Genomic DNA, 12686 nt, shown 5'->3' with positions numbered 1-12686 from the left:
TCCATTTTGAAGTCATAGTTAATGTAAATGATGGAGTAAAATTACTTAGATTTTTGGTGTGATTTTTCTGCTATTTAAATACATTTTTGGGACTTTCATCACATTTTTAAACTTTATGAACTTAGATCTGGTTTGGAGGTATTTATTGCATCAGTTAAATGTCATCCCAGTTTGCTTATAAATTGCATTGAAAAATGTCAATATTTATGGTAGCTCACCATGGAAATTAGAGTTGTTTTTCCTTTTCTGTTGCAGAGCACAAGGAAAAAACTACGCCAAAAGCCAGACATTCACAGTCGTAGCTATGCTCCAGCCAGTTTGGCAGGGGATGTGTCTGAAATCGACTTTGCTGACAGTTATGCAGCAATGGTATGGGTTGATATTTCAGTTTTGGTGTCTTTTGGTAAAGTCATGAAATTAATGTACAGACATTTGGATGACAGAACACTAATCTCAATAGATGCTTCCCGATAAGTCACTATCAAACGATATTCTGCCTGTTTTACCTGGATGATGGGCAACCTGGCAGTTTCTCCTATATGTGATTACCTAAATTTATCATTTATAACAAGGCACACTGAAGCAAAGTCAACTTATAAATCACAAATATAGATACTAACAGAAAGCTTGATTTGCATTCTGTTTATGTATTTAAGCTTCGTAAAAGTATCCTGAGATTCAATGAAATTATTTAAACTTCAAACACCATATAAAGTCAATGGTAAATCTGCTAGCCGACCACAAATATGGTGGCTAATGACGTCATTCGGGAACCATCTATAGTCTAGATGATAAAGTGCATTTAGAGTACCCTCCATATGCAGGGATGGACTTTATTCCATTCAGATGAGTAAAAATCACTTGCAAAGCAGATATTCTGGGATTGGGTATTGGTTGTTCATGATACACAACTTCTGAGACACAGTATGTATTGATGGTACACATTTAATTCTATTCAGTCAAACACACTAGGTGCACTGTTAGTTGTGCGGACATGTAGCTGTACTAATTTGTTTACTTACAGCAGTGTGTTATTGACTGAAAACAACTGTTTTATTGATTTCTTTTCATTTTTTTAACATAATTCTTAGCTCACCTGGCCATAAGGCCAGGTGTTCTTATGTCATAACCCTACATCTGATAGCATCATCTTCTGTTTGGCTGACATTGTTGTCAGGACAATATAGTTCTGGTCAGTCTTGAAATGCTTGTATCTTTAAGATCTCTAATGAATTCAGGAATGAGTGAGATCCATGAATATTAATGAATTAATCTATCTGTCAGGTGGATGGCAGAGTTTTATACCATGTAAAATAAAGACTGCATTCTAGTCCAGTTTTGATTGGATTTGGTAAATAGATCCATGTATATTAATGAGATGATATTTTGTCTGATCGGCTGAGTATGTCAACACTATACCAGCTCTGTATTTGTTCAAAGTTTGTCAGACTTGGTTCTTAGGTTTATATCATCATAATATATAATGTGTTCTTTTTTATGAGCAACCTATACATGTGAATGTGGTCATTTTGCGTACGACTGGCAGAGTTTATTACCACTGAGACATATCTGCCAACATTCTAGACAGTGTTGGAAAGATTTTGATACTTGAATAGTGTGTTTTGTGATCCCAAGGTTGATTGGGGGGGGGGCTGTGCATGTTAACTACTCACAAGCATATCTGTTAACCTTTATGATTTGACCTTAAGTCTTACTGAAATGACCCTTACGGTAGAGAGTTGAGAAATGATAGCAGAAAATATGATTGTTGCAGTGAAATCTGGATATTTGTTAGTCTGGGTTTGGTCTGGATTTGCATTTTCATATTGGATTAAATGGAGTTGGTCAGGGAACCAGACTGATTTCAAGGAGTACTGTAGATCTACCCATATTTTTCACTGAAAACCTGCACTATCTGTAGCATAGAGCATTTTCTGGAAATATCATCCAACAAATGAAAACATTTTTGATGTCAAAAGGGACAATCACCCCCTTATGAGGCTCATACAAACAGCACAGAAGAATACAAAGTAATATTTAGATTCCTGATAAAAAAAACGGGCAAGGCAACATTTATATTTATTGACATCATGCCATGTCTGTTTGAGTATTACTTCTGGTGGAAGAGATGGTTCCTGTTGCCATGTAATTTTAAAAAAAAAGATTTAGCAAGAAGTCATTGAGCTCCCTGGAGTTTGGAAAAGTAGTTTCTGAAATTATACTTGAGTTTATTAAGTTCAGAGTGTATTTTAAGGACCTTTTTAGCTGAACATGTTTTCCTTCTTTGCATCAGATCACACTTGTGAACATTTTTGAACGCACACTTTTCAAGTTAACAGTAGCGATATATAAACATATTACTGAAAATAAGTGTAATTTATGGGAAAATATTGAATGCCTTACTGAGAAGGTCTTGCTAGGATTGGCAGGTCTGAAGAAGTGACATTGCAAAACTGAGAATGAGTTCTATTGATATAAATTGACAGAAAACGACTAGAAATGTTTTCTTCAAAACATTTAAGACAATTCCCCCAAAAATGGCTTGTAGACTTTACATTGTCATATATCATCAACACACACACACACAAATGCATGCACATATGCAAGGATGCACGCACAGCCATGTGCACATAATGACAATCACAATCACACAGACATTAAATATAGACAAAGTTCACATAGATTCTGTCTTCCAAATCCAATGGAGGGTTTGAAGACTATGCAAGTGTCATTAATTTAGCTTCATCAGCAGATTTTAAAGACAATGATTTCCAAGTTTCCTAAGAACGTTAATCTCAGATTTGAATATATGCATTATGGTACTGCTTTTTTGACATCATCGAAAAGAATGTTCCTGTATCTTTTATGCCATTTCATAGTAGGCAGGTAAGTAGGTAGGTAGGTGGTTTGGTAGGATGGTGGTTTGTTGTTTGGTTGCTTGATTTAATGGTATGTCAGCACAGTGCTAGCTATATTATGTTAAACAGCACAGTGCTTGCTATATAATGTTAAACAACAAAAATTAAAAGTTTGAATTTGACTTAGATTCAGAGTTAAAATGTACAGAGCAAAAGCTGAGGAAACGTTTTTTTGGTCAAGATCACTTAGTCTTAGCATGATGGTTAATGTCTACAGTGGCTACTGAAGACTTAAATCTTTGCAGAGTGGTTTTTTTTAATCATTGATTGCACATTGGTTTTAAATACCTCTTGCAACAAAATTTGTTGTGGGGGGGTCAAAGAAAGACCAAAATATCAGAGACAAGAATTGTTTGAAGTAATGTTTTTTATTGAGTTATGCCGCTTTCTTTTATAACCATTTTAAATGTTCTTTCCATTTCGTCCATACACGCATACATTATGCTGGAATTTTTTCACTTTTCTGCTTGCATTACTCTTTCAAGCAAGGTCCACACCAGGGAAAAAGGGGGGACGTTAGTGTCCTTCTGACTGTTTTTTTTTTCTTCTTTTAAATTCAAACTACATGTCAGTCTTATTGTTGGACTGATACAAGAACCAGTTTCAAGCTGACTAGTAAGTTAGAAATATTAGATTGTGACCGTTTTAAAATGATTTGTAAGTTATGGGTATTAGATTATAACCTTTTCGAGCTGACTAGTAAGTTAGGGATCTTAAGACTGACCGTTTCAAGTTGATTTGTAAGTTATAGATTCTAGACTATGACCGTTTCAAGCTGACCAGTAAGTTATAGATATTAGACCGTGACCATTTCAAACTGACTAGTAAGTTACAGATATTAGACTGTGACCATTTCAAAATGATTTGTAAGTTATAGGTATTAGATTATAACCTTTTCGAGCTGATTAGTACGTTAGAGATCTTAAGACTGACCGTTTCAAGTTGATTTGTAAGTTATAGATATTAGACTCTGACCATTTCAAGTTGATTTGTAAGTTATAATTCATTTTGCTTAGCATCACGAATGATATCTCCATCTGTTTCTCACTGAATTTTCATGGCAGCATCTCAACATGTAGGTAAAATTAAGAATTCATTTCATACATGAGTGATTTAAAAATGATTCATATTGACACACAGCGTAACACCATTCATTCAATATATGCTGAGAAAGAGTTGTTTGTGTACATGTAATGCACCATGTTTGTTCTGAATTCTGGAAGAATCTATATTTTTTTATACTGCAAAAAAATCAAAGGGAGGCAATTGCATTATGGACAAATATAGCCAAATAGAAAAGCTGATCACTCTTTAATAAAGAAATAGACTATTTCACAGATCATGGTATCATAAAAAAATGTGACCAACCTGTTTTAGCGTGTGCTTATGAGGTGTGTTGTGCTGTATGTTGATTTCAGTGTTGTTGAAATATGTTGTATGCTAAATGAATTAGTTTAGTTACATTTAATCACACTAACCTGAAAATTTACTTAGCTACAGGCATAGATATCATTCGTGATGCTGTGCAGAATGAATTGTGGTGATTTTCATTCTTTTTCTCTTTTGGCAATTTCAGATATTTTGTTTTTTATTCAGTCTTATTAAATGCAGTATCACTGCATTAAAACAATGATAGAAATATATATCATCATTTTAAATATTAGGAATAGTTGATACAGTCTGACCCTGCTATAACGCAATAATTGGGTTAAAAAAATTGGATTGCAATAATAGTGGGGTCGCGTTAATGCAGGGTTTTACGGTATTATACTTTTGTCAGAGATCAACACATTGGCACATAAATGTTTATTCATGTTTAATGTATATCATGAATAATGTATCAACACCGTTTACTGTTGTGCTGTTGTGGAATGTACTTCATCCATAATGCATGTAATTTTATTGAAAAATTGCATACAAATTTAAAATATTCAATAATTTTGTCACAGATCATTGTGTCTGAATTCAGCGTCTGATATATAGCATGAACAGAGTATTAACACTGTTTACTTACCGTCTGATATTGTACCGTCGTGGCATGCAGTAAATCTGTAATACAGGTAATTTCATTGCAAAAATTGCATACATATTTAAACTATTCAGTAATTATGTCACAGATCATTATGTGTCTGAATTCAGCGGGAAAAATTAACAGCAAACTTAGGTTAATAAAGACAAAGCACATGTACAGTTCATAACGTTCCAGCGTCTATGAACGGTGTCTGTACTTATTTCATACTGCTACAGTTTTCCCATATGCGTTTCCGTGTACCTTTATCCATTGTAAATTCCCAATAACTAACACTTGTAAGCCTATTCGTTTGAACAACTACAGCAAAAATAATTAACAATCAACACATGCTTCAGCATGCATATAACTTTTATTTCAAATTTTGTGAATATCAAAAGAAACGTGAAAACTACTATACTAATCATTGCGCAAAGTGCAAAGTCAATCTGGTTGCATGACTCCATAATTTTAAATTTCATAATTTCTTAAAAAATTCTGTCTAGTGGAGTCTGCTTCTTTACTGTGAACTGTTGGCTTCTATCAAAGTCAAGAATGCTTCAGAGTTGGAGGATTTTGATGCTGTGCACATCTTGAGTTTCGAGCCACCTCAGACTGGCTTCTAGGTGCTCTACTGCCTCTGACACTTTTGGTGGGAGAGGTGGGGTGCCATCATCATCATCATCGTCGTCATTAGCATCACTGGTTTTGGGCTCTGATTTTGCAGCTTCATTCTTCCCGCTGACATTTACAACAATTTCGTCTTCTGAGTTGTGCTCCCATATGGGGCAGATCTCATCTGCTGAATACCAGTTGAGGATATTATGATGACTGTGCTCATATTTTCTGAGTGCTTCTTTGGCTAAATATGAGTCGTCTTCACTGAATCTTGTAAATTCAGGCTCATCGTCATCACTATCATGGTGTGTAGATGACGATAAAGCTGGACCACGACCCTTTATCCAGCATCATTCAATGCAACGTGCAGAGATAGCATCCCAGGCATTCCTGCCAAGGTGACAGACTTCTTTCAAGTTCAGTGATGCTAGTGATGTGTGCAAGGAGGAGTTTTTATCCGCTACCATCAACTTGATCATTTCACAACAATAGTTTTGTTCAAATACCGATATGATGCCTTGGTCCAGTGGCTGGATTTCTGACATAGTGTTCTTTGGGAGATAAGAGACTTTAATCTTGCCATCATGCCTGACAAGATTTTCTGCTGGGGGGTGGGTAGGACAATTACCCAGCAGGAGGAGAGCTTTTTCCTCGTGCTTGAGTTTGTGCAAATGAGTCCAAATGGCTGAAACAAATGTTTTATGGAACCAGTATTCAAATATGGAGCTATTCATCCATGCATTCTTGCTGTTAGTGTATTCAAAGGGAAGGGCCTTCATATTAACATGATGATAACAGATTTCTGACGTTGTGGCTGCCAGACTTGTGATGCAAAACAAGAGAGTGACTCTGACCTTCCTCTTCTTAAAGCCTTCTTGTTTGTGACTATCAGTCTTGTTTGCAGGGGTGCAATCAGGTAATATTTTAAAGCATAAACCAGTCTCGTTGCAGTTATAAACTTGATCAGCTGTGTAGCAACCTGCCTCCAGCAACTTTTTAAGGTCAGTTGGGTAGGAATTGTCAGCCTCTTTATCATCCGAGCGGATTTCCCCAGACACAAGAACTTGGCTGATAGTGTTCTTTTCTTGAATCTATTCAGCAAGCCATTATTCGCCTTAAATTTGGAATCATCTCCATTGATATGGTGATGAAAATTCTCTGCTTGAGCTTTCAGAATTGGGCCAGAAATGGGAATTCCTTCTGATTGAGCCTGGACAAACCATTGGTACAAGTCTGAATCTAGGTTTTCATCATTACCAAACTTAGCCCTTTTATGCTGTAAACCAGTTTCCTCTTCTAGAATGTAGGCTAGACTACAGAGCTTTTCTTCTGTTTTCCATCCTCACAGAGTGGGCTTGCTAATTCCTAGATCTCTGGCAAGCTGAGTTTGTTGTTTGCCCTTGTTTAGTTGATCCAGTTGTATAATTTCATTTGGGCAGAGAATGACTTCCATTTGTGAACTTGCTTTTCCATAATGGTAAAATATTTTAATAAAAAATAGGAACATGTACATGTATTTAAAATTTCAGGAACCATTTCACAATCATATTATTTTCTATTTCATATGCGATCTCTTCCTGAAAATAATAATAATTTCTTTTATACACTATTTCATGTACTTGGAACAAAAAATATTTTTTTTATGCGCAAATGAATATATGAAATTTTGGGAGCAGTGCCACAACCACGTTATATCCGAATTCATGTTATAGCTGGGTTGCACTGTATATTCTCTCTATCAATGGAAAATGCATAAAAAGTTGACAGATCCACATATCTTTATTTCCATACCTTGCCATTTTAGTGACAACTAGTAGGTGAACTCAAAACTTGTGTTAGAAATAAAATAATACCATCTCTTGCATGTAATATACATCATGTGAAGGAAATAATACCATCTCATTGATGTAATATAACATCATGTAAAGAAAATAATACCATCTCATTGATGTAATATAACATCATGTGAAGAAAATACCATCACATTCATTTAATATACATTATGACCATCTCACGCATGTAATACATCATGTAAAGAAAGTTTGAGAAGGCTAATATTCATTACAGTTCACTTTTTTTGGGTGGTGGTAATTTCAGAGTTCTTTATCACACACGCTCACACACAGAGGGATGTGGGATTTTGAGAATGATTTTATTGTCAGAGATACAGCATTTTCACAAACAATTCTTATGTTTTTTAGCCACATGAAGATCAGTTTAGCCTGGTAGATGATGTGTTCTATGATGAACCAGTTTTTCCAGCAGCAGAGAAAATGCTTGAAACCCTTCATGAGGAAGCCATAGCACCCTCTGGGGCAGTACCATCTGGATCTGGGGAGAGGTGAATATATATATATAAATAATAAATAAATAATAATAATAATGAGGACTTTGTATAGCGCCTAATCTTTAGAAGCTGTAAGCGCTTTACAACATTAGACAACACCTATAAGGTAAGAAACATAATAATATTATTACAAAAACAAAACAAAATGAAATTGGAAAAAACTTATAAAAAAATCAAACACAAGCTGAGAATATTTCAGGTAGGAAACATTATTAGGTCTTTAAGTTTGTTCTTGCTGTTGAAATAAGTGAGTTTTGAGAGCCCTCTTGAATGTGATCACTGTGTCTTTGTGTCTAAATTCAGTGGGCAATTCATTCCACGTTGCTGGGCCCTGGTATGCAAAAGAACGCTGTCCATATGACTTTGTTTTCATAGTGGGAATAATGAGTATACGATTGTCAAAAGAGGAGCATAAGTATCTTGCTGGTGTGTACACATGGGTGAGGTCAGGTAGGTATGTTGGACTAGAGTCTGACAGTGAAATGTAGCACAGAGAACAAATTTTGTGTTTGATTCTGGATCGAATGGATAGCCATTGTAGGGTACAGAGCAGCGGGGAGGTGTGCTCTGATCGTGGTACTTTAAGTATGATCTGAGCAGCTGTGTTTTGAACTTTTTGAAGTTTCTGGAGTAGATATTGAGATGAACCAGACAGAATTGAGCTACAATAGTCCAGTCTTGAAAGTACTAATGAACACACAAGTGTTTTTGTGGCATCAGCTGAAAGATATTTGCGAATTGAGCTGATGTGTCTCAGCTCAAGATATGCAGCCTTGCATATGTTCATGACATGTTGGTGTAATGTGAGAGTACTGTCCAGAGTAATGTGCGAATTTAATGTTGGCGTTGCTGATATTTATTGTTTGAGGTAAAGGATGTGAATGAGAAAGTCTTTGTGTTGTGATTAGAATGGCCTCAGTTTTATCATCATTTATCTGCAGCTTGTTACAAGTCATCCATGATTTCACATCAGAAATGCACCTCTCTACACCTTGGATGGTAGCATGAACTTCAGTTGGGTGGCTAGATTTGTATATTTGGGTGTCATCAGCGTACAATTGGTGAGACACTGGATGATGATCTATGACACTTGAGAGCGACTGAGTGTACAGAATGAAGAGAACAGGTCCAAGAACAGACCCCTGTAGAACACCACAACATAGATCAACTGGGCTGGAGTGTATTCCATTTGCAGATACAATTTGTGTCCTGTTGACCAAGTAGGACTTGAACCACAGTAAGGCTGTATCATGAATGCCAAATACATGCTGGAGATGGTGAAGTAATATATCATGGTCTATTGTGTCAAATGCTGCAGACAAATCAAGGAGGGTGAGGACTGTAATCTTTCCACTATCCAACGCAGAAAGAATGTCATTGACTACTTTTAGAAGAGTAGTTTCAGTACTGTGGCAAGGGCGATATGCAGAGTGTACATTGCTAAAAAGACTTTGAATTTAGATGAGATACAAGCTGGGATAGAACATCCTTTTCTAAGATTTTTGAAATGAATGGGAGATTAGAAACTGGGCGGTAGTTCTTTAAATCATTATGGTCTAGTGTTGGTTTCTACAGCAGAGGCTTTACATTGGCAGTTTTGACAAATGATGGGAATTCCCCAGATGGGAGAGAGGTATTAATAACATCAGTTAGTGAAGGCAATACTGGATCTAAGCACTCAAGCAGCAGTGATGTTGGAATTGGATCAAGTTCACATGACTTTGGTGCACTCTTCATCATGATTGTACGTACGAAATCCATAGAGACAGGTTCAAATGCTGCTAATGGTTGCGCTCAAATTCTTTATCCCAACTGTATGGTGACGATGAGTCAATTGAAATTGTGGTGTCAAGCTTATCTCTAATGGTTTGTACTTTGTCATGGAAGAAATTTGCAAACATGTCCGGAAGGTCGACTGGAGAGAAGGTAGTTCGAAGTGGTGTTGATTTGTTCCTTGACATTAGCTTGTTAGTAATCTCGAAGAGCTCTTTGCAGCTGGAACTTTCCATGTTCTTAGTAGTGTAGTTAGCTGATTTCGCTGCATGGACTATATTTGTGACATTCTTCTTAGCGACTTCATAGATTTGCTTATGAATAGTGAGTCTGGTGAAAAGCCAGAGCCTCTCAGCTTGACGGCGGTCTGTTTTAGCAGTGCGAAGCTGGTCCCTAACACTGCTATACCATGGAGAACACTTTTGAATTGATAGTCTGCACTTGGTAGCTGGGGCATGTTCGTCAAGTAATGAAGGCAGACAGTTATCGAGTTGTTCTGCGGTAGGAGGTAAGCAAGTTGTTAGGTTAGCTTGGATGTCGTGCATTAATTTGGTTCTGTTTATCATACGGAGGTTTCTCTTAGTAGCAGATAATGTTATCATCAGGTAGATGAAGAATCCAGTCTAAAATGTGACCATGTTTATGGGTGGGTTGGTTAACTGACTGTTTGAGGTGGAAAACATTAATGGAATCTATGAGTTTTGATGTATTTGAGTTTCTGGGACAGTCAGAGTGAAAGTTGAAATCTCCAAGAATAATCAGGTAGCCACCAATCGAATTTCCATATACCAGGAGATTCTGAAACTGCTCCAAAAAGAGAGAGTCAGTCAGCTTGTTTTTTCTACTAGGAGGAGGGCGGTATAGGCAGAAAAAATGGACTGATCTTTGTTCCAGTGTGAGTGTGGTTTGGACTAGTTCAAACGATGTGTGATCGAAATTGAATGTTGTGGTGAGTTAAGACGTTTTATCATGGAGTTCTTTGTGATGACAGCAATTCCACCTCCGTGAGAATTGCAGGGGAACGACTTGATGGAGTAACCAGTGGGTGTTAGACCCGCACACTTGGGCTCATCGCCTGATGTTTTTAGCCATGTTTCTGTCAAGAAAAATATGTCAACATTTTGGTCGTTGATAAAATTAACTATTTCTGTGCGCTTTTCTGGTGGTCCTACTGACTGGACATTGAATACTGCAATTCGCAGAGGTATTTCTTGGATAGTTGACACAAAGGTTGGCGAATTAATTGGGATTTGAATTAGGTTATCTAAATTAACGGTCAAATTTTTTTTAAATGGTTGTGCCGAAATAAGGAAGATTACTGGAATTCTTCTTCCTGTTCTACTCCGGCCAGCTTTGAAACAACGTTTCTTTTTTTGCTTCTGTTTACAATTAGGTAATGATGAATGTAGTCCCAGTTCGTTTAGTCTAGAGCACAATGTAGTGTGGAGAGCCAAGGAGTGAACATTTAAAGCAATTAATGAGGGTCCATCGTAGCATAAACGGGTTGACAGGCGAGTATCACGTGATGGCGGTTTGTTCAAAAACAGTGGAGCAAGACAGCTGAGAAAAAGTCTAATTATTCTCATTTCCAAAACAAAGAGATGAAGAAACACATACGAATTTAACAGCCAATACATAATGAACACAATAACGAAGATTAAAACAGGCAACAAGCACAAATATCATGAAAACGGCACTAAAAAACGGAGCAGCTGCTTTAAGCCGGTTAAGCGATAGCGGCCATCTTGTAACCAATCCATATATAAATATGCATATATATGGGGGGGCACTCACAACAATTGTGTTTTATCACTTTTCTCATTTAGAATTAAATTTTTGTTGAGCTTGTGTAATCATGGGGAGACGTGTATCATGTCTTTTGGCAGCAAGGTGGTTTTGTTGTCATTTTTGGTGTTAAGATTATATGAAAGCATGATATGAGGAGGATATGCAGCATATATTGTACATGAGACACTTCATATATTTCAAATGAGACACTGCATAGATTATGCATACATCTGAGATGAGATACTGCATATATTGCAGGTTGGATGCAGCATTCTTTAGAATCCCCGTTGAAGAAATACATACAATTTAACAAAACAGATCTTACAGTAAATATAATTGCACTTCTTTTCTTTAGAAACTCAACCATTGGATAGAAATTATATCAAACAATATTTCAGTAGGTATTTGAAACATTCTATTGAAATCATTTTGAAATTCCATTTGGATTTGTTTTTTGAGCAACATGTCAGGTGACCAAGTAAAATTCTTTGCCAGAGACAGCTGGATGTGTCAAATGCTCATGTGGTTTAGACAGCTGACCTTGTCAGTACTCATATAACTGCTGACCTTGTCAAATACTCTTGTAGGAAAGATCACTGACCTTGTCAGATACTTGAGTGGCAAGGAAAATTGACCTTGTCAGATACTCTTATGGATTGGGAAAAGGGTCCTCAGAAGAAGCATTTTTATCATTGGGTCTTGAAATTTGTGTTTTGTAGCATGACAAAGTCTATGTAAATTGGTATTCCATGAAAACAATGAATTCACAGTATACAGTTCATATTGTGAGTTATCTTCATGGTGATGGCACATTCAAAGTATATCATTATTATATGTCAGAAGTTTTAGGCATAAAATTTCATAATATACAGATACTTCTTAAGGATTCTGGAGGTTTTGAACCTTTCCAAAAAATCCACTTGGTTTTTATGCATGGGACTTTCCTGTTCATCTTAATAGAACTGGTACATGTTTGTTAAGGTCTGTCAGCTGTTTAGATGAAAGGATAAAGTTATAGCAGTTAAGACAGGAAATGTACAAGAATCTCAACAGTTATAATGTCTTTACATTTGATGTACAATGTGCAGAGTAGGATTTGGTTTTGATACAAGTGCAGGGAGATCTCTCAGGGCAGGGCTCTTCATGACCATGCTGAAATTTCAGTTTTGTTTCAAATGCATTACTTAACCATGCTAATTGTTTTAGTTTTAGTATCAAAAGTTCTAAGTTAACT

At 36.4% G+C, this 12686-nt stretch overlaps 1 protein-coding gene across 1 annotated transcript in view; it reads left to right on the top strand.

Annotated features, from left to right (window-relative positions):
• Nucleotides 1-12686, top strand: part of LOC149803248 (inactive rhomboid protein 1-like) — a 104939-nt gene that overhangs the window by 25935 nt on the left and 66318 nt on the right. Inside the window, exons 4-5 of the mRNA XM_089952900.1 lie at nucleotides 256-369; nucleotides 7746-7885. Of these exons, the coding sequence (XP_089809026.1) occupies nucleotides 256-369; nucleotides 7746-7885 (254 nt within the window). The remainder of the gene's footprint in view (nucleotides 1-255; nucleotides 370-7745; nucleotides 7886-12686) is intronic.

The sequence above is a fragment of the Sinohyriopsis cumingii genome, chromosome 3 (assembly GCF_028554795.1).
Source record: "Sinohyriopsis cumingii isolate HCF-2022 chromosome 3, ASM2855479v2, whole genome shotgun sequence".
Taxonomy (NCBI): domain Eukaryota; kingdom Metazoa; phylum Mollusca; class Bivalvia; order Unionida; family Unionidae; genus Sinohyriopsis; species Sinohyriopsis cumingii.
Note: the sequence above shows the minus strand (reverse complement) of the source record. Positions and strands in the feature narration are given on the sequence as shown.